Source organism: Labrus mixtus, chromosome 12, assembly GCF_963584025.1.
Source record: "Labrus mixtus chromosome 12, fLabMix1.1, whole genome shotgun sequence".
NCBI classification, from domain to species: Eukaryota; Metazoa; Chordata; class Actinopteri; order Labriformes; family Labridae; genus Labrus; species Labrus mixtus.
Genome location: NC_083623.1, coordinates 28073083 through 28097003, shown reverse-complemented (window position 1 = coordinate 28097003; position 23921 = coordinate 28073083). Strand labels below are relative to the sequence as shown.

Below are 23921 nucleotides of genomic sequence, written 5' to 3'. Positions count from 1 at the left end.
GCATCATTTTGCGACAGGATATTCCTGATCTTGGATATATTACGTGAAATATTAGGTGAAAATAGGCTGTTCTTGAAATTTGCCTGATGTGAGAGCTAAAGGACATATCTTGATCAAATAGAACTCCTAGATTCCTAACAGTGGTGCTAGATGCCAGGCTGATGTCACTAAGGACAGTCAAATCACTATAAAAAGTATCTGAGGGTTTTTAGGGCCTAGCACAATAACTTCAGTCTTGTCCGAGTTAAGTTGCAAAACATTTCTGGTCATCCAGGTCCTAACGTCCTTAAGGCACGTTTCTAGCTTACATAACTGACTGGTGCCATCAGGCTTAATTGATACGTAAAGCTGAGTATCATCTGCATAACAATGAAACTGTATGGAGTGTTTCCTCATAATATTTCCCTGAGGAAGCATATATAATGTAAAGAGAATTGATCCAAGCACTGAACCTTGTGGGACTCCATGGCTAACTTTAGTGTGCATAGAGGAATTATCATTAACATGTACAAACTGAGATCGGTCTGATAAGTAGGATTCAAACCAATTTAAAGCAGTCCCTGTGATTCCAAGCAAATGCTCCAGTCTGTACAACAGGATCCGATGGTCAATGGTGTCAAAAGCAGCACTAAGATCTAACAAGACGAGCACAGAGAGAAGTCCCCTGTCTGAAGCTAGAAGTAGATCGTTTGTAACTTTAACTAGTGCAGTCTCAGTGCTATGGTGGACTCTAAATCCTGACTGAAACTCCTCAAATAAACTGTTGTCATGGAGAAAGTCACACAGCTGATTAGCTACCACCTTCTCCAGGATATTCGAGAAAAAAGGAAGGTTGGATATAGGCCTGTAATTAGCCAGAGTTCCTGAGTCCAGAGTAGGTTTTTTGAGTAGAGGTTTGATTACCGCTACTTTAAATGACTGTGGTACATAGCCTGCCAGTAAAGACATATTGATCATATCTAATATAGAGTTGCTAACTAAGGGAAAGACTTCCTTAAACAGCTTGGTTGGGAATGGGTCTAAAAGACAGGTTGACGGTTTTGACGCAGAAATAATTGAATTTAGCTCTGAAAGGTCGATTGGAGAAAAACATTCTACACTAATATCTGGTCCTGGAACTGTCTCTGCCGTATCAGACATATCTGCACCAGGTAAGGGCAGGAGGTTACCAATTTTGTCTCTGATGTCTAGAATTTTGTTGTTGAAAAAGCTCATGAAATCATTACTGCTGAGGGCAAAAGGAATACAAGGCTCAATGGAGTTATGACTCTCTGTCAGCCTGGCTACAGTGCTGAAAAGGTATCTAGGATTGCCTTTGTTTTCCTCGATTAGAGAGGAGTAGTAGGCAGCTCGAGCGTGATGTAGAGCCTTCATATATCTTCTATGACTATCCTGCCAGATGGCTCCTCTCAGATAGTTACTATCAGACCTTCTTCCTGTTGACCTGTTACGTCACAAACCAACAATTGTTAACCCTAACTTCCATGTTTTCTCTCCATCCCTGTTCTTCAACATGTTGACCTTAGTGATGTGAAAAGCAGTTCTTTTCAGTGTACTGAATCAGTAGAATCAGTTCAGTAAAGTGATTCGTTCAAAAGATTCGTTCACCGAATCGTTCAGTACTTCTCCGCAGCTCTGTCTGTGAATCAGAATTTAATAAGCTGAAACACGGCCGAACGTTTAGCTCTGCTCGCGATCGTACTGAGAACAGCCGGTGGTGAATAATAAACCAATGAGCTGAGAATTTAGTTGGATAAAGCTACAGTTTGCAAACTGAAAGCTGCTAAAACAATCACATTTATTTTCCCCGACTGTTCTGTTCGGTATGTTCAATACACGTACAAGAGCTCCGCTCTTCCTCTCAGTACGTTCAGTGAACGGAACACTGACTGAACGTGAACGAGCGAGACTGCAAGTCACTAGCCTCAGTCACACACACACACACACACACACACACACCACACACACACACACACACACACACACACACACACACACACTGTACTGACTGAGGAGAGGAGGGAGGGCGGGCTTTGAGCGACTCTTACGGTCTAGAGAGAGAGACACGAGACGGAAGAGAGGAGAGCGCAACTGAAGTTGAGAAATGAACGACTCTTTTCAGTAAGTGATTCAGTTCAGTTCGTTCACCCAGATGATTCGTTCATTTTGAACGAATCGTTCACGAACTACACATCACTAGTTGACCTCTTCCAGATGACTCAGCCTGTCCTGAGTCTCCTCGTCTGCTTCTCTCTCTAACTCTCTCCATGTTCAGACCTTCATCTTGTTTTCTTCTGCACATTTATGCCGTTTGACCTCCGACTTTGGAGCTTGCTCAGAACGTTGAGTCCAGTTTGTGTCTGATGAGGTGTAAACTCTAAATTATGTAGGTGTGTTAGTCCCACTGTGAGACACTTACCTTAGACTCGCATGTTTACGTGATTCAAACATTCACTCTGTGTTCAGTTCATAACATGTTTATAAAATGTGTTTCCCTTTTTTGAGTAACTCTACTTTAGACTGTATTCGCTCTGATCTCTGCTGCCCTCTGCAGGCTGAGGGACCTGGAGGATCAGTTTGAGGGTCTGCAGACGTCCTCCTGCGTCTCTGTTCCAGCTCTGAAGTTTAAGGTAAACTGACTCAGCTCCTCTGTGTGTCCTCCTCTCGGATCCAAACATATGCTGAGATTGGAGCAAAGGATTGATATGATGTTTGTAAGATTGATTCTATATTTACTCTTTAAAGAGATGAAGACTCACAAACACTCACTGGGTTTTATTCTGGTCCACACGTCACACTCAGACTGGTTCAGACTGTAACATTTAGTGTAGCTTCAGAGACAGAGAGCGAGCAGGGGATCATCACGAGCAAACTGAAGTCAAAGATGTTCTTTTATCAAGTTTAAAATCTGTGCTTTTCCTCACGAGGGGGTCCGTGTCATTTATATGTGTGTTGTCTTTCCCCTAAGTCCTCTTTAACCGACCAATGAGCTGCTCTGTAACAGTTAGACATAATAACTGACCAATGAGCAGCTCTGTTACAGTGTGACATGATAACTGACCATTGAGGAGCTCTGTAACAGTTTGACATGATAACTGACCAATGAGCTGCTCTGTTACAGTGTGACATGATAACAGACCAATGAGCAGCTCCGTAACAGTGTGACATGATAACTGACCAATGAGCAGCTCTGTAACAGAATGTCATGATAACTGACCAATGAGCAGCTCTGTAACAGTGTGACATGTTAATTGACCAATGAGCAGCTCTGTTACAGTGTGACATAACTGACCAATGAGCAGCACTGTAACAGTGTGACATGATAACTGATCAATGAGCAGCTCTGTAACAGTGTGACATGGTAACTGACATATGAGCAGCACTGTAACAGTGTGACATGATAACTGACCAATGAGCAGCTCTGTAACAGTGTGACATATTAATTGACCAATGAGCAGCTCTGTTACAGTGTGACATGATAACTGACCAATGAGCAGCACTGTAACAGTGTGACATGATAACTGACCAATGAGCAGCTCTGTAACAGTGTGACATGGTAACTGACCAATGAGCAGCACTGTAACAGTGTGACATGATAACTGACCAATGAGCAGCTCTGTAACAGTGTGACATGATAACTGACCAATGAGCAGCTCTGTAACAGTTAGACATGATAACTGACCAATGAGCAGCTCTGTAACAGTGTGACATAATCACTGACCAAGGAGCAGCTCTGTTACAGTGTGACATGGTAACTGACATATGAGCAGCACTGTAACAGTGTGACATGATAACTGACCAATGAGCAGCTCTATCACAGTGTGACATAATCACTGATCAAGGAGCAGCTCTGTTACAGTGTGACATGGTAACTGACATATGAGCAGCACTGTAACAGTGTGACATGGTAACTGACCAATGAGCAGCTCTGTAACAGTGTGACATGATAACTGACCAATGAGCAGCTCTGTAACAGTTAGACATGATAACTGACCAATGAGCAGCTCTGTAACAGTGTGACATAATCACTGACCAAGGAGCAGCTCTGTTACAGTGTGACATGGTAACTGACATATGAGCAGCACTGTAACAGTGTGACATGATAACTGACCAATGAGCAGCTCTATCACAGTGTACTGCAATGTTATAGTGTGACATGATAACTGACCAATGAGCAGCTCTGTAACAGTGTGACATATTAATTGACCAATGAGCAGCTCTGTTACAGTGTGACATGATAACTGACCAATGAGCAGCACTGTAACAGTGTGACATGATAACTGACCAATGAGCAGCTCTGTAACAGTGTGACATGGTAACTGACCAATGAGCAGCACTGTAACAGTGTGACATGATAACTGACCAATGAGCAGCACTGTAACAGTGTGACATGATAACTGACCAATGAGCAGCACTGTAACAGTGTGACATGATAACTGACCAATGAGCTGCTCTGTAACAGTTTGACATGATAACAGACCAATGAGCAGCTCTGTAACAGTGTGACATGTTAATTGACCAATGAGCAGCTCTGTAACAGTGTGACATGATAACTGACCAATGAGCAGCTCTGTAACAGTGTGCTGCTCTGTTACAGTGTGACATGATAACAGACCAATGAGCAGCTGTGTAACAGTGTGACATGATAACTGACCAATGAGCAGCACTGTAACAGTGTGACATGATAACTGACCAATGAGGAGCTCTAACAGTGTGCTGCTCTGTTACAGTGTGACATGATAACTGACCAATGAGCAGCACTGTAACAGTGTGACATGATAACTGACCAATGAGCTGCTCTGTAACAGTTTGACATGATAACAGACAAATGAGCAGCTCTGTAACAGTGTGACATGTTAATTGACCAATGAGCAGCTCTGTAACAGTGTGACATAATCACTGACCAAGGAGCAGCTCTGTTACAGTGTGACATGGTAACTGACATATGAGCAGCACTGTAACAGTGTGACATGATAACTGACCAATGAGCAGCTCTATCACAGTGTGACATAATCACTGACCAAGGAGCAGCTCTGTTACAGTGTGACATGGTAACTGACATATGAGCAGCTCTGTAACAGTGTGCTGCTCTGTTACAGTGTGACATGATAACAGACCACATGATAGCTGACCAATGAGCAGCTCTGTAACAGTGTGACATGTTAATTGACCAATGAGCATCTCTGTAACAGTGTGACATGTTAATTGACCAATGAGCATCTCTGTAACAGTGTGACATGATAACTGACCAATGAGCAGCACTGTAACAGTGTGACATGATAACTGACAAATGAGTAGCTCTGTAACAGTGTGCTGCTCTGTTACAGTGTGACATGATAACAGACCACATGATAGCTGACCAATGAGCAGCTCTGTAACAGAGTGACATGATAACTGACCAATGAGCAGCTCTGTAACAGAGTGTCATGATAACTGACCAATGAGTAACTCTATAACAGTGTGCTGCTCTGTAACAGAGTGACATGATAACTGACCAATGAGCAGCTCTGTAACAGTGTGACATGGTAACTGACCAATGAGCAGCACTGTAACAGTGTGACATGATAACTGACCAATGAGCAGCTCTGTAACAGTGTGACATTATAACTGACCAATGAGCAGCTCTGTAACAGTGTGACACACTGACCAATGAGCGGCTCAGTAACATGTTGTGTTACCTGTGCTGCAGGTGGAGAACTTCTTCTGTATGGGCTCTCCTCTGGCCGTGTTCCTTGCTCTGAGAGGGATCAGACCAGGAAATCATGGCGTGCAGGACCACATCCTGCCTACAACCATCTGCAGACGACTCTTCAACATCTTCCACCCCACAGACCCTGTGGTGAGACACACACTCACATACACAAAACACGTGCGTTAGTCCATCATCTGGAGGACGCACAGCGTTTAACTAGCGTCTACCCGGCAACTGGAACGGTGTCCAAAACTTTGCACTTTGAGAGCCGTTTTTAAAACCTGTTTGTGTGTTTGTGTGTGCGTGTGTGTGTATGTGCGTGTGTATGTGTGTGTGTGCGTGTGTGTGTGTGTATGTGTGTATGTGTGTGTGTGTGTTTCAGGCGTACAGACTGGAGCCTCTGATCTTAAAGCACTACAGTAACATTGCTCCTGTTCAGATACACTGGTAAGAAAAAATTTATTCATCATTGTATTTATTTATAAATGTTTCTTCATTTTTATCAGTGTTTGTTAGTGTTTATTCATAGTTATTCATGTACTATCTTCCTTTACATGTTGATACTGATCATGTGATCATGTTGAATACAGCTGATTGTTAATATTTCAGAGGCTGACATCATCCTCTGACATCAGAGACAGATGATTGCAGTATTCATGTCATTATTCGTGTTAAAAACACGTTGTCATGACGACCCAACCTTGTATTGGTCCTCAGTGTGGTGATGTCATAACCAGCTGTGTTTAATGAGAGCGCTCAGAGGGAGTGAGTCAGTGACCTGAGGGCCGTGTCGTCTGCAGGTATAACACCACCAGTCCCACTCGGTATGATCAGATCAAACCCACCATGCTCAACCTGCCCAAGGAGACCGCCTCTGTGTCCGACTCTGAGAGCATCCCCAGCCCCTGCACCTCCCCCCCTCAGGCCCGACGCCACTACGGAGAGTCCATCACCAGTTTGGGCAAAGCCAGCATAATGGGTGAGGACATGGGGGGGGCAACATTCATGATGCTTTTAGTACCTGTGATTATAAAGTTATTTCAGAAACAAGAGAACAGAAGAAGAGCTGTGATGGACCTGATACCCGTAAAAGGCAGACAGGACAGGGCAGGGATTCATTCATTGGTCAACTCTTCACCTGGTATCCTATTGGGCAAGGGGTTTTGACATAGACCTCAGCAGAAATCTGAGAGGAAATGTTTCATGAAGACTGAAGGTGGACAGAGAGAAATCTGTGAGTGTAAGCAGACAGTTTGAGCACCACCAGTCAATCTTGGCACGAGCAGGGAATTTCTGAACGTGTGCCCAGGGTTTGTAGGGTAAGCATTTCAAAATCTGACCGCTGAATCAATCAGTGTTGGCCTCAGATAGAGAGAGAACACAGTGAAATAAAGACTCTGAGAAAAGCCAATCGTTCAGTCACAACAAGCACTCAGTCAGATCAGACCTCAGAGAATCAGGAGCTGCTGGCTCCACTCATATTGAAGCAAGGCAAGCATCGTTACTGAGCACGCTCCAAACAGGTCAATAAAGCTGTGAGCTGCTGACTGCAGGACTGGCACTGATGTTTCTCTATGCATCAGATGGAGAACAGAGACTGCAGCACCAACAGGCCTCACTCAACTAAATACCACCACTCTTTTTCTTTTGACAGATACTCTTTTAGTACAAATCCTCAACATGGCAATCCTCAACAAGACATTTTCAGGTTGCCATGGTAGCAACTTATCGATCACCGATAGCTCCACCCTTACTCCTGTAGCGTAATTAATTTATTAAGATATTATATCTTTATTTAACCTCGGAGCACCACCTTACAAAGTAAGGAAATGAATATTACTTGTAGTAATTAATTAATCTGTCAGTTTCATATCTTACAAGAAGTAAGTTCTAGAAATGTTAAACCAGAAAACACACAGACAAAGTTCTGAATTTTATGTGTAAAATTGAATATAGAAATGGTAAGCTAAACAATGAAGTATATGGATGAAACAGATAAAGAATATGATTCTTTCTTAGGATCGGGAAATGCAATTATAATGTATGGTGATATTATATATTTGGTAACGAGATAAGACGCGGTATTGTTTGAATGACTTAATCAGAAAATTATCGAAGGAGAAAAAGTTGATAAACAAATTTTGGGATTCTATTTGGATTTGAAGGAGCTCTGAATAGACACGACTCACGACCTAATCTCTTAATACCCACTGCTGAACCAACGCTCTTACTGTGAGATGGTTTGAATGAACTCCACCAGAGGTCCACGGGCCAGATTAGATGCCGCAGCAGCTGGGTCGGAGTATGCAGCTAGGATAGAGGTGGAATGGCAGTTCAGCCGTCGTGGTTGTGTCGTCATCAGCTCCAAGAGGATCCAACAAATAAAAAATATTAAAGAGTCTTTTGTTGCGTTGATTTCCAATTCAGATTAACCTGAAGGCCATCTCAATGAATCCAAATTAAGAAATAGGCGTTCAAAATTGAAGAGCCAAGACTTTAGAGAAGAAAGTTCAAAAGCCTTGCTTGAGCCAGAAATAATTTAAGTTTCATTGTGCGCTAAGAATTCAAATTCAGCAGAGATTCGTCTCTCTCTGGCACACACTTAAAAGAAGTGATTCGAACTAAAGTCTGAAGAGAAGCAGAAGAAAAAGAACAAGAACAAGAACCAGAGCTCTGAGTCTGAACTTTTATCAGCTGCAAGAGAGGGGGGCCCCCCAAGGGTCACTCCCATTCTGGCCAGAGGACATATATATTTAGACAAACATTTCTATCAGATCCACGTTGATGTAGGTTCACGTCATATATTTAGACAAACATTTCTATCAGATTCATGTTGAGATGAAAATCACAACATGAATCACCTCAGTTAATCCCAGCCTGTAGGTGAACAAAAACATGTTATACAGTACAACAGTAACATTCTTAATAAGACATATTAATAAAGTAGGAAAATAAGTTGGTGTCTTTAAATAACACCTTCTATAGCTAATATCAAAGAGTATGCTTTATAACACGTCTAAATGTATAATTATGAAGGTTACGTATTCATGGATATTCTAACACTAGATGGCAATAGCGCTCCACGTCAAATTCCTATTAAACTATTATAACTCTTATTCCTGTTCTGAAGATCAGATTTTGAGTTTAAAAAGATGATTATAATACATTCAATGTGACAATTACAAATATCTAGATGAAGAAAGACATAAATGTTCATTTGATGCAGAATTAAAAGCTGTGGTTTAATTCAGTTCTTCAGCAGTACTTCAACAGATGGTCAATTTTTACGACTTTGCAGAGACTGGTTTCGATCACAGTTCATGTCTTTGAGGTCAATTCATAGATAGCAGAGTGTTCTCTTTCCGCTTGGTTGTTTACTCAAGGTGTTGTAAAAGTTTATAATATCCTGTCCTCCAGAGCCTGTCTGAGAGGGAGACTTAAATCATTGATCAGTTCCTTTGTTTCTTGGTAAAAAGTAACCCAGATGTTAATCCACAGTCCTGAGTCCTGCAGGAAGAGGGGTTGTGAAAAGTGGCTGCTAATATCAGCTACACTCCTCCCCATTTTTCTGGTCTCTGTGACTCTGAATCGACCATCATTTACTAAACAACAACAATCAGAAGCCCCCTGCTGGACATTAGAAATACTGCAGGTTAGAGGCTTCACTTTTAAAAACGAATCGCCTGTGTCCTCTTCTTTATTGATCCCCCCCCACCCCACCCCTTAGGTGCTGCGAGTATTGGAAAGGGAATTGGAGGAATCCTGTTTTCACGCTTCTCCCGCTCCAGCGGCCAGGTGGGCGGGGTGGAAGAGGAGCCTTCTGATTGTGAGGGCGGAGCCTCTGAGGTGGAAAACGTGGCAATAGGAGAGGAAGGCGCTGTGATGGCAGAGAGTGAAGTGAAAGACAAACAGCTGGAGGAGGAGAGGACGGAGGTGGAGCTTGCCATGTCCCAGTCCACCTCAGTCGTCATGGACAGCTCCTCATGTGAGTTCCTTTTCCTTTAAGATCTGTCCTGTCCAACCCAACCAGTCCCTTCAACACAACATCCTGACAGGTGAACTCTGTTTGTGAAAGTGTGAGGCTGATAGGTCAGATTTGGTTTAATAGAATACGTGTTCTGCGCTCTGCTAATGAGAACTACCGCTCTGTCAGACTGAAGGATGCAGGAGATAAGGAAAGGTTTTAGGAAGGTGTGTTAGCTGATGATTGGTTGGAGGTTTGGAGTGATATGAAATGGTAAGGCTGTCAGGAACAGTGAGAGGATTAGGTAGGATGTGGAAGAATGAGGAATGATCCTAAGAACAAGGAGATAAATAAAGTCGGTATATCCAGGCAATTAATCCCCCAAAACACGGGCAGACATCCAGAGAAATCCAGCTCTGTGTCCTGTATACAGACAGAAGGTAAGCAGCTCTCCAGGTATCGGGAGAGAAGGGGAACAGTGAGGGAGGGATGGGCGACAAGGGGAACAGTGAGGGAGGAGGGAAGCGGTGAGGGAGGGGTGGGGGAGAATAGGAACACTGAGGGAGGGGTCAGGGAAGAGGGGAACACTGAGGGAGGGGTGAGGGAGAAGGGGAACAGTGAGGGAGGAGGGAAGCAGCGAGGGAGGGGTGGGGGAGAATAGGAAGACTGAGGGAGGGGTCGGGGAGGAGGTGCCCTGAAGGAGTTAGTTTTGGTCTGAGAGACTGGTGCTCACCAGCGACACCTACTGGATGTAAAGTGACATATTCCACCTTAAAGACTTACAATGAGCATATCAAAGAGAGTCAGAGCTACTTTCTATTCACGCTGATCTGTGATTTCTCTGTTCCAGTGGAGCTGGAGAGACGCATCGACTTTGAGCTGAGGGAGGGAATGGTGGAGAGCCGCTATTGGTCAGCAGTGACCTCACACACAGCCTATTGGTGTTCCTACGATGTAGCTCTGTTCCTGCTCACCTTCATGTACAGACCACAGGAACATCCTGAACCTGCACAGGACAGCCCAGACACCTCGTAAGAATGAGAGACTCATCAGAGCAAGAAGAGACAAGACAACAACAACGTCACAACAACAAGAGACATGTCACAACAACAAGAGACAAGTCACAACAAGAGACACGTCACAACAACAACAAGAGACACGTTATAACAACAACAAGAGACACGTCACAACAACAACAACAAGAGACACGTTATAACAACAACAAGAGACAAGTCACAACAACAACAAGAGACACGTTATAACAACAACAAGAGACAAGTCACAACAACAACAACAAGAGACACGTTATAACAACAACAAGAGACACGTCACAACAACAACAACAAGAGACACGTTATAACAACAACAAGAGACAAGTCACAACAACAACAACAAGAGACACGTTATAACAACAAGAGACAAGTCACAACAACAAGAGACACATCACAACAACAACAAGAGACACGTCACAACAACAGAGATACGTTATAACAACAACAAGAGACAAGTCACAACAACAACAACAAGAGACACGTTATAACAACAACAAGAGACAAGTCACAACAACAACAAGAGACACGTCACAACAACAACAACAAGAGACACGTCACAACAACAAGAGACACGTTATAACAACAACAACAAGAGACATGTTATAACAACAAGAGACACGTCACAACAACAACAAGAGACACGTTATAACAAGAGACACGTCATACCAACAACAAGAGACAAGTCACAACAACAAGAGACACGTCACAACAACAGAGACACGTTATAACAACAACAAGAGACAAGTCACAACAACAACAAGAGACACGTCACAACAACAACAACAAGAGACACGTCACAACAACAAGAGACACGTTATACCAACAACAAGAGACAAGTCACAACAACAAGAGACACGTCACAACAACAGAGACACGTTATAACAACAACAAGAGACACGTTATAACAACAAGAGACAAGTCACAACAACAACAACAAGAGACAAGTCACAACAACAACAAGAGACACGTTATAACAACAAGAGACAAGTCACAACAACAAGAGACACGTTATAACAACAACAAGAGACGCGTTATAACAACAAGAGACAAGTCACAACAACAAGAGACAAGTCACAACAACAACAACAACAAGAGACATGTTATAACAACAAGAGACCAAGTCACAACAAGAGACAAGTCACAACAACAACAACAAGAGACACGTTATAACAACAAGAGACAAGTCACAACAACAACAAGAGACACGTTATAACAACAACAAGAGACACGTTATAACAACAACAAGAGACACGTTATAACAACAAGAGACAAGTCACAACAACAACAAGAGACATGTTATAACAACAACAAGAGACACGTTATAACAAGAGACAAGTCACAACAACAACAAGAGACAAGTCACAACAACAACAACAAGAGACACGTTATAATAACAAGACACCAAGTCACAACAACAACAAGAGACAAGTCACAACAACAACAAAAGACACGGTATAACAAGAGACAAGTCACAACAACAACAAGAGACACGTTATAACAACAACAAGAGACACGTTATAACAACAAGAGACAAGTCACAACAACAAGAGACAAGTCACAACAACAACAAGAGACACGTTATAACAACAAGAGACAAGTCACAACAACAACAAAAGACACGTCACAACAACAAGAGACACGTTATAACAACAGAGGCACGTTATAACAACAACAAGAGACAAGTCACAACAACAAGAGACACGTCACAACAACAACAAGAGACACGTTATAACAACAAGAGACACATCACAACAAGAGACACGTCACAACAACAAGAGACACGTCACAACAACAAGAGACAAGTCACAACAACAAGAGACACATCACAACAACAAGAAGAGACACGTCACAACAAGAGACACGTCACAACAACAAGAGACAAGTCACAACAACAAGAGACACATCACAACAACAACAAGAGACACGCCACAACAACAAGAGACAAGTCACAACAAGCGACACGTCACAACAACAAGAGACAAGTCACAACAAGAGACAAGAGACACGTTATAACAACAAGAGACACGTCACAACAACAACAAGAGACACAACACAACAACAAGAGACAAGTCAAAACAACAACAAGAGACACAACACAACAACAAGAGACACGTCACAACAACAAGAGACACGTTATAACAACAAGAGACAAGTCACAACAACAACAAGAGACACGTTATAACAAGAGACAAGTCACAACAACAACAAGAGACACAACACAACAACAAGAGACAAGTCACAACAACAACAAGAGACACGTCACAACAACAACAACAAGAGACACGTCACAACAACAAGAGACACGTCACAACAACAGAGACACGTTATAACAACAACAAGAGACACGTTATAACAACAAGAGACAAGTCACAACAACAACAACAAGAGACAAGTCACAACAACAACAAGAGACACGTTATAACAACAAGAGACAAGTCACAACAACAAGAGACACGTTATAACAACAACAAGAGACGCGTTATAACAACAAGAGACAAGTCACAACAACAAGAGACAAGTCACAACAACAACAACAACAACAACAAGAGACATGTTATAACAACAAGAGACCAAGTCACAACAAGAGACAAGTCACAACAACAACAAGAGACACGTTATAACAACAAGAGACAAGTCACAACAACAACAAGAGACACGTTATAACAACAACAAGAGACACGTTATAACAACAACAAGAGACACGTTATAACAACAAGAGACAAGTCACAACAACAACAAGAGACATGTTATAACAACAACAAGAGACACGTTATAACAAGAGACAAGTCACAACAACAACAAGAGACAAGTCACAACAACAACAACAAGAGACACGTTATAATAACAAGACACCAAGTCACAACAACAACAAGAGACAAGTCACAACAACAACAAAAGACACGGTATAACAAGAGACAAGTCACAACAACAACAAGAGACACGTTATAACAACAACAAGAGACACGTTATAACAACAAGAGACAAGTCACAACAACAAGAGACAAGTCACAACAACAACAAGAGACACGTTATAACAACAAGAGACAAGTCACAACAACAACAAGAGACACGTTATAACAACAAGAGACAAGTCACAACAACAACAAAAGACACGTCACAACAACAAGAGACACGTTATAACAACAGAGGCACGTTATAACAACAACAAGAGACAAGTCACAACAACAAGAGACACGTCACAACAACAACAAGAGACACGTTATAACAACAAGAGACACATCACAACAAGAGACACGTCACAACAACAAGAGACACGTCACAACAACAAGAGACAAGTCACAACAACAAGAGACACATCACAACAACAAGAAGAGACACGTCACAACAAGAGACACGTCACAACAACAAGAGACAAGTCACAACAACAAGAGACACATCACAACAACAACAAGAGACACGCCACAACAACAAGAGACAAGTCACAACAAGCGACACGTCACAACAACAAGAGACAAGTCACAACAAGAGACAAGAGACACGTTATAACAACAAGAGACACGTCACAACAACAACAAGAGACACAACACAACAACAAGAGACAAGTCAAAACAACAACAAGAGACACAACACAACAACAAGAGACACGTCACAACAACAAGAGACACGTTATAACAACAAGAGACAAGTCACAACAACAACAAGAGACACGTTATAACAACAAGAGACAAGTCACAACAACAACAAGAGACACAACACAACAACAAGAGACACGTCACAACAACAAGAGACACGCTATAACAACAAGAGACAAGTCACAACAACAAGAGACACGTTATAACAACAACAAGAGACAAGTCACAACGACAACAAGAGACACAACACAACAACAAGAGACACGTCACAACAACAACAAGAGACACGCTATAACAACAAGAGACAAGTCACAACAACAACAAGAGACACGTTATAACAAGAGAGAAGTCACAACAACAACAAGAGACACAACACAACAAGAGACAAGTCAAAACAACAACAAGAGACACAACACAACAACAACAGACATGTCACAACAACAACAAGAGACAAGTCACAACAACAAGAGACACGTCACAACAACAACAAGAGACACGTCACAACAAGAGACACATCATAACAACAACAACAAGAGACACGTCACAACAACAACAAGAGACACCTCATAACAACAACAAGAGACACGTCACAACAACGAGAGACATGTCACAACAACAACAAGAGACACCTCATAACAACAAGAGACACATCACAACAACAAGAAGAGACACGTCACAACAAGAGACACGTCACAACAACAAGAGACAAGTCACAACAACAAGAGACACATCACAACAACAACAAGAGACACGGCACAACAACAAGAGACACGTCACAACAACAACAAGAGACACCTCATAACAACAACAAGAGACACGTCACAACAACAAGAGACACGTCACAACAACAACAAGAGACACCTCATAACAACAAGAGACACATCACAACAAGAGACACGTCACAACAACAAGAGACACGTCACAACAACAAGAGACAAGTCACAACAACAAGAGACACATCACAACAACAAGAAGAGACACGTCACAACAAGAGACACGTCACAACAACAAGAGACAAGTCACAACAAGAGACACATCACAACAACAACAAGAGACACGCCACAACAACAAGAGACACGTCACAACAACAAGAGACACCTCATAACAACAACAAGAGACACGTCACAACAACAACAAGAGACACATCACAACAACAAGAGACACGTCACAACAACAAGAGACACGTCACAACAACAAGAGACAAGTCACAACAACAAGAGACACATCACAACAACAAGAAGAGACACGTCACAACAAGAGACACGTCACAACAACAAGAGACAAGTCACAACAACAAGAGACACATCACAACAACAACAAGAGACACGCCACAACAAGAGACACTTCACAACAACAACAACAACAAGAGACACCTCATAACAACAAGAGACACGTCACAACAAGAGACACGTCACAACAACAAGAGACATGTAACAACAACAAGAGACACGTCACAACAAGAGACATGTTGTAACAACAACAAGAGACACGTCACAACAACAACAACGTCATTACAACAAGAGACACGTCACAACAACAAGAGACACGTCACAACAACAAGAGACATGTAACAACAAGAGACACGTTGTAACAACAACAACAACAAGAGACACGTTGTAACAACAACAACAAGAGACACGTCACAACAACAAGTCACACGTCATAGCACATGACGTCTATTTCAGAGCGCTTCTCATCTGCTTGCTGTTGCTAGGTTTTGATGCTAGGCTAATTACACATCTGCTTCCTTCAGTAATGTCCCTTTGGTCTGTTGTAAACAGCTTTGTGAATCCTGACATGAGCTGCAGCTCTAGACCTGAACTTGTTCTCTCCCAAGTCAGATTAGTCTCTCCTCTGCCATGGTCCCGCCCCCCTGAAGTGACATTGAGGAGCGTGGCTATGTTCTATAAGTTGCACTGTGAACTGAGAGCGCTGCAAGCGAGCAACAAAAAACAGCCGACGACAAGGGCGTTTTAACGCTCAGGACGCTGAACACTGAAAATGCTATGTCGAATGAACATGCTGAAAACTCTTAACAGGCTGATGTGCACTGGTTTGTAAAGAAATAGTGTAAATGGACACTAAACTTACTACACAAACGAGGAAGCATTGTTAGCTTTAAGACGCCTGCAGCTATGATCCTGTGATAAAACCACTCCATGTAGGACGAGAGGAACGATCACAGAGACAGATCACTCCATGTAGGACGAGAGGAACGATCACAGAGACAGATCACTCCATGTAGGACGAGAGGAACGATCACAGAGACAGATCACTCCATGTAGGACGAGAGGAACGATCACTTCTTTACTTTTGTTTGTCATATCATGGTGCTTACATCGTCTGGACATTCAGAGGATTTAAAAGAGGCTTAAAGGGACTGATGTTGTTTCAGCTCTCTGCAGGACGATGGTCTGATGTTGTCTGCTCATCATGAAGCACTTAATCAACATCTGCACTTTGTGCTAAGTCATGAAACGCAGTCCGTCCTGTCAGGACAGTCGGAGTGTGTAGAGTTGTATGAATGTGTGAGTCTGTGTAAGTCAGGTCAAGTCTGAGAAAATGTTTTTTTTTTAATATATTTCTTTGATAATCAGAAATCAGGAATTAAAGCCACTCAAGACCGTGTTCTCTCTGAAGAAGAGTTCAAGTGTGTGTCCCCTTTGTCTGTATGACTCACACACACACACGGAGTGATCATAACGTGTGCAGAAAGAACAAACACATCTCTCATTAATGTGACGGCTCACTTTAATAGAGACCTCTCTCTCTTTGTTCTGATAAAACATCTGTAAAGAAAAAAAACAGTTTGTAAGAAATGTTTTCTTATTTTCTAATTTTTTGTCCAAATGAAAATTGGGCTTTAATGATCTCTGTCAGGATGTAAAAACAGTTTGTTCTTAAATAAAAAATATACCAGCCTACAGTAAGTATTCAATGCTTTCTTTGAATAATTATGTGATCTCTCACAGGCTTTTGTGTCTGAATAATCTCTGTTTTATTTATACAGAAGAATCAGTTAACACTTACTGAGGTTCCCTTTAAACTGTGAGCTCCAGGATTCACTTTTTTTGTCATGGCTCTGTCGGTCGGTCTGTCGGTTCATTCCATCCACCTGCTGAGACCTGCACACCTGCTCTCCATCAACTCAGCAGCATATACACCCCGGCTCTTCATCCACTCATCACCAGATCTGTGTCATCTCAGCCCTGCACCCGTCCTGCTTCCTCTACCTCCATCCCAGAACCCTCTGGAGGGGAACTCCTCTGCAGAATGAAGTCAGGAGTGTGTATCTGCTGTGTCAGCCCCCTGCGGTCAAAGGACGCTGTGTGCGCTGAGCTCGCCGCATAGTATGGCGCAGAGCAAAAGGGGAGAGCGCACTTGAGCAAAAAGCGTGCGTTGCTTGGTGACCGAAACAATAGTCGGGAAAACAGCTTGGGAAAGTAACTCCTGCCACAGCACTGTGTAGGCCTATGTGTCCACTATTCTGCTGCTGTTTTAAACACACCTGGTACGCCCAAACTGTTGGAAATATCTTTCCAAACAAGAGCTTTCTTGATGATGTCCCGGTAGGTCTTTAAACTAGAGCTCAGCAAAGTGAGACACCGTTTGTTGTGATCTGAGCTAACCACCTATTGGACGTGTGAGAACGGCATTCACGACCCTGTGCTGCTCTCAACTCTGCGGTGAGGAGATGAGCTCTTACAACACAATGGGCAATGAATGGGCTTGACAGTGGTGCACAGCGTCCACGGCGTCCTATCTGAAAGGCCCTTGATTCAGTTTCACACCGATTTATCGTCCAGGCTCCAGGAAGATCAAGCCTCAGTATGCCTCAGAGGGGCCATCCACCATTCTGCATCATGCTTGGTAGCTGCAGTGACTTGGGAAATTGAGTACCTATAATAATAATTATTATTTTTATAATTTATACTTTATTGATCCCGCGAGGGGAAATAATTTTTTGGTCAGAGAGGCTCAACTCACTCCACCAGGTAATGGCCCTAATAATCGTCTCTTTGTGCCAGCCTCTGTCGGCTTACAGGTTCCACAGTGGCCACACACTCCATGTTCCACTCGACTTTGTTTCAGGACTTCCACCATCACAAGGAAATACAGTTATACCATTAAACCATTGTGGACAGGTTTTCAAAGCAGTCCATTCTGTACCTCTACCTAAACTAGCTATTTCATTTGAATCTGCTGACCTTCTGATGAATCATGTGTTCCACCCAAGGGGCAACCTCCGGTCTTGAAAAATGAAGCCAATGCGGAAGTACAAAAAACTGCAATTCCTCGAGGTTCCGCTTGAGGCTGGCAGCAGAAGCACCGGAAGTGCCATAAGCCCACAGCCAAAAAAGCCAGTTTTTACCACAGGAATCAACATGTTTACAGCCTGGTACAAAAAACGAGATATATCTGATAAGTTGACGGCCCCTTCTCCTCACACTGTTGGGGGGGGTGAATTTTTTTATAACTCATCGGATTGTTTTTTATTAAGGAAAACGACTATGCCCATATTAGGATTGTGACAGTTTGATTGACAGCTCTGCGCGCCGCATCTGTCTGTCAGGTCAGGAGCAGGAGCTATGTACTCAACACTAGCTTAATTCGGCTTCATCCCGTTCCCGACCTTGAACCGTTAGCTTTCTTCGTCTTTTTTTCTTCGTTTGGAGTGTTTGTTTAGCAAATATCTAACAACGAATATGTCTTGCTGTGCGGTTAATTGTAGTAACAGACCATCCAAGAAGTTGATTCTGCAGTTTTTTCGGTGAGTGATATAGTAGTGTTATATATTTATTGAATACTCATCGGCAGGTGTCTGTCTATTTTTGCGGGGCTAGCTTGTTTAGCGTTAGCTTGTAAACCAGCCGGCTAACTGTACAATTGGCCTCAGTGTAGCTCATTATTTACGGTCAATGGTTTAGCCGATCTCCCATTCATGCCAAAGATGCTAAAGTTAACATCTCTAGCCAGCACTATTTAATTGGGGAAAAAAGTAATTCCGAAGAGTTAGAAATTTTAGTTGTTAAGATGTTGAAAAGAATGAGTTTGTGTGAAGCTAAAGGTTCACCACAGTGGTTAACCGCAGACTGTAAATATGATTATCCGACGTTATGATGGATGCTATACGCAACATAAATGTCGAAATTTATAAATACATTTTGGATATTAATTCTGCGTTAGTACTTTCCAATAATAATGTAATATGTCATTGTTATTTTTGAGATAAAGTTTAACATTAACCAGACGCAACTGAACCAAATAGGTAACATGGTTGACGTTCATTTCCACGGCCCACAAACTCAAAGTTATATTTTCTGTCATGATTTTTATAACATAAACATGCGATAACAAGTACAACTCGACGATCAGCTATATATTGAAGCTGTGCCAAGTGTGCCATTACGCACAGAGGTGGAGAGATATGAAACATAAACTTCAATCAATAATCAGTTCTAATGTTAATCCGTTTAGCACAGAATATTAGGAGTTACACCCATGTTGTCCAAACGGCTCCAATAAGTGCGCCGGGGACCAGAGGCTCTGAATATTTTTGATGTATTCCGTGACTTTTTTGTCTCCTCTTGCCGCGACGGAACAGCTCTCTCGGTGCTCCTACAAATGAAGCGTTCTTAATCGATATGGATGCTCTTACAAAGAATATAGCATTACTATATAGTAGTAATATATATATATAAATAACATACAGAATGAAAATAAGATATACAGTAAAGCAATATGTACAATAAATAGTTTTAAGAATACAGCCATGTTGATGTATGTGAATAAGATAGACTGACATATGTGTTAACACATTTTGCCTGTAAATAGTTTTCCTCTAGGTGATTCAGATAGGCTGGACCAGTGGATGCTCAACCTGAGAAGACAGAACTGGACTCCCAACAAGGCCTCTCGTCTGTGCAGTGAACACTTTGAAAGCTGTCACATCGGCACTGATTCCAGGGTATGGAGATATTTTAAATATTATTATTAACAAAGAAACGTATTGATTTAAACTGATGAAGTACTATCCACAATAAACTGCTTAATTGCACAGTGTAAGTGCAACACAGATGAATACAGTAAATTAACACAAAATGGATTTAATGGATAACTGCTATTTTCTGTCTAAATCATTTTTTCCTTTTTCTTTTTACATTTTAATAGGGGAGGAAATGTCTAAAGAGCACCGCTGTGCCTACCATTTTCCACTTCCCAGAGGAAAAAGTGCCAGGAGGAAAATGCTTGGTGGTAAGTCCAAATGAGGTAAGTGACAATGGCATGGTTGTTTTGAGTAGTGGTGAGGAGGTTTCAGATGTAGGTGATGGTAGCAGTGCCATAAATCTCATTGCTGATCACAGCAATGTCATGATGGAAGACACACCCCAACAAGCCTTTGTTGCTCAAGATGTCATTCATGATGACATTACGCTGACAGCGAATGCAGGGGAAGATGTTGGTCTAGGTAGCAGCAATCAACCCATACATCAGAGTAAAAATTGGACAGCATTAGATCACTCTTACATTAGATCAAAACAGCTAAGTTTTGATCTAATAGCCGTATCTCAGGGTGATCACTCTTACGGTGTTTCTCATTCTCGAAGAACACTGAAGAGGATGGCTTCTGCTACAGAGGTAAAGCTCTGTGCAGCTCGAAAAAAGCTGAGGTTGAAAGTCCAGCACACAAGAAGATTGAAGGCAAAAGTTTCTTCAATGAAAGGTTTAGTCAAAGTGCTTCAGAAGAAACTTCTAATTTCATCGGAATGTGCCTCTCTTCTTTCTGATCTTGAAGATGTTCCAAGAGAGATCTTTCAAAGACTAAAAAAGAAGAAGTCTGTGTTTTCAGAGAATCTGAAACAATTCGCCACAACACTGCACTTCTACTCTCTGAAAGCCTATGACTATGTCAGAGAGAAGTTTCTTTTGGCTTTGCCTCATCCACAAACCATAAGAATGTGGTATAGTAGCATCTCTGCAGATCCTGGATTTACTGTTGCTTCTTTCACAGCTTTAAAAAGTCATGTTGCTGATCAGAAAGGATTAGGTAAGGACACAGTTTGCTCATTGATGATGGATGAAATGTACATTCATAAGCAGACTGAGTTTGGGGGGGACCAAATTCACGGCTATGTTGACATCGGAGCTGGTGAAATTGAAAACGTAATTGCAACACAAGCATTGGTCCTCATGGTTGTTGCAGTTAATGCGTCTTGGAAGATTCCCATTGCTTACTTCCTCATCAACAGCATGACCGGACAAGAGAGAGCAAACATTGTCCGAGAGAGCCTAGTTAGGCTTCATGAAATCGGTGTTAGGGTTGTCTCATTGACATGTGATGGACCATCTCAAAACTTCACAATGGTCAAAGAGCTTGGTGCCAAGTTGGACTTCATGGACATGAAACCTTTCTTTTTCCATCCTGAAGATCTCACACAAAAAGTCCATGTTCTCTTGGATCCATGTCACATGCTCAAGCTTCTTCGGAATGTCTTTTCAACAGTCGAGGTTCTGGTGAGAGAAGATGGCCAGCAGATAAGATGGCAGTACATCAAGTAGCTCAACAAGAAGGAGGGTTTACGCCTTGGCAACAAACTGAAGATGGCACATATTCAGTGGCGCAATCAAAAAATGAAGGTACATCTTGCAGCCCAACTCTTCAGCAGCAGTGTGGCTGATGCCATTGAGTATTGTGAGAGGGGGCTTAAATATCCCCAGTTCTTTGGATGTTCAGCCACTATTCAATTCTTGCGCACCATTGATGCTGCTTTTGATGTCCTTAACAGCAGGAACCCACTTGGAAAGGGATTTAAAGCCCCCCTGAAGCCAGCAAACAAACACCATGCCAAGGCCATTTTAGATGAAGCAGAGTCACTCCTTTGTGGGCTCAGAATGGCAGGAAGAGACAACACACTTGTACATGTGCACTCTACACAGAAGAGAACTGCCATTCATGGTCTCATTGCTTGTGCAAGAAGTGTGATGGGCATCTATGAAGATCTGGTAGAGCAGCCAGCAGCCCCATGCCGATACCTTCTGACCTACAAACTCAGCCAGGACCACTTGGAGCTGTTCTTCTCTGCAATCAGAGCACGTGGCGGATTTAACAACAACCCCAATGTGAGGCAGTTTAGAGGAGCTTACAAGCGCCTCCTTGTAAGGCATCAGGTAAAAAGAGGCACAGGTAACTGTCTCCTTCGTGACAACACAACCATCCTTGATTCAACACCCGCGACTGTGAATGTTGCGCGCAGGTTGGATGTGAAGCCAGTTGAAGTGCTTGTGCCTGAGGATGACAGTCTGTCTGACCTTCCAGATGTTGACAGTCTATCTGAGTACAAAGACACAGCAATTTCTTACATCACAGGCTTCATCGTCAAGAAGATGAAACAGAAGATAACATGCATGCCTTGCTCACAAGCACTGACCTCAGATGACTCGGTTCACCATTTCATTACTTTGAAGAACAGAGGTGGCCTCCAGAAACCATCACCGGACATCACTGCAGTTTGCCAAGCTACTGAAAGACGCTTTCAGAGGCTTCTAAAAATCAATGAGGGCAAGCCTCCACTGGGAAGAGGAACAACTGCAGCAATTGTCACCCAGGTTCTTGCAGATTGTTCAGAGAAGAATCTCTTTCCCCAGCTGCACAGCCACATGTTTGACATGTGTGTTGAAGCCAACCATGTCCATGTTTTGGTAAGGATGGCTACTGCATGGTACTGCAAAGTTTGACTGAACCACATAGCAAGAAGAGAGGCAGAAAAAATAAAGGAAGGTAAAGTGGTTCGCAGAAAGCTTACTAAATTAATCAATTTTTATGGAGATTAAATAAAAGGTGTTTGGTCACTTCTGTGTGTGGTTAAGTTATTATATATTTTGATATTGTACATATGTGTATATATTTGTTTGTATGTTTCTATATCTGTACAGTATGTTCTTCTACCTGCATCTCTTTATGTCTATATATATGTATATTTGTGTATATGTTTCTCTAATTGTACAACAAATTCTATTTCCTGCATATCAGAATGTGGCCAACTCCTTTTTGATGTTTTTCTTGCAACATGGGAAATGGTAAGTATAATAATGCTATGGAACAACATTGAAACTTTTACTTGGAGCCTGCATGAACGGGGCACAAGTAACTTTCAATGTCTGCCGTTTAGAAAGTGCACATGTTGTCACAAGTGAGCAGAAATCTTGAATGTACAGAGCTGGAATTAAAACAATAATTGAACTTAGAGCCTGCATGTACAGGGCCTTAGTTCTTAGTGAAAATACTTTCTTTCTTTTTTCTCAGAAAAACCCACCGATTACATAGATGATTATCAGTTGGAGTCTGCATGAACGGGGCCCAACTTTTCCATTAAAAATCTGCTGGGATGCTACTCCAAGACATAATGAAAATAGAATTCTCAAAACTGTACATAGAGCCTTTAAAGAGAAACCTCACCTCACCACTACTTAAAGCCAATGTCAGATAAAAACTGAACACATGAATGACTGGTCAATGTCTTTTAGAGTCTGCATAAGATGATGTTGATCTGTTAATCATTTTCAGTGTCATATTCGTTGTAGTTATTATGTACATAGTTTATGGAATTGTTTGTCCAATT

At 42.1% G+C, this 23921-nt stretch overlaps 1 protein-coding gene across 1 annotated transcript in view; it reads left to right on the top strand.

Annotated features, from left to right (window-relative positions):
* The window catches only part of ddhd1b (DDHD domain containing 1b), an 18155-nt gene extending 7415 nt beyond the window's left edge, over positions 1 to 10740 (top strand). The window contains exons 8-13 of the mRNA XM_061051294.1: positions 2555 to 2630; positions 5690 to 5839; positions 6075 to 6139; positions 6493 to 6671; positions 9420 to 9677; positions 10507 to 10740. Of these exons, the coding sequence (XP_060907277.1) occupies positions 2555 to 2630; positions 5690 to 5839; positions 6075 to 6139; positions 6493 to 6671; positions 9420 to 9677; positions 10507 to 10691 (913 nt within the window). The 3' untranslated portion in view covers positions 10692 to 10740. The remainder of the gene's footprint in view (positions 1 to 2554; positions 2631 to 5689; positions 5840 to 6074; positions 6140 to 6492; positions 6672 to 9419; positions 9678 to 10506) is intronic.
* The last annotated feature ends 13181 nt before the right edge of the window (positions 10741 to 23921 follow it).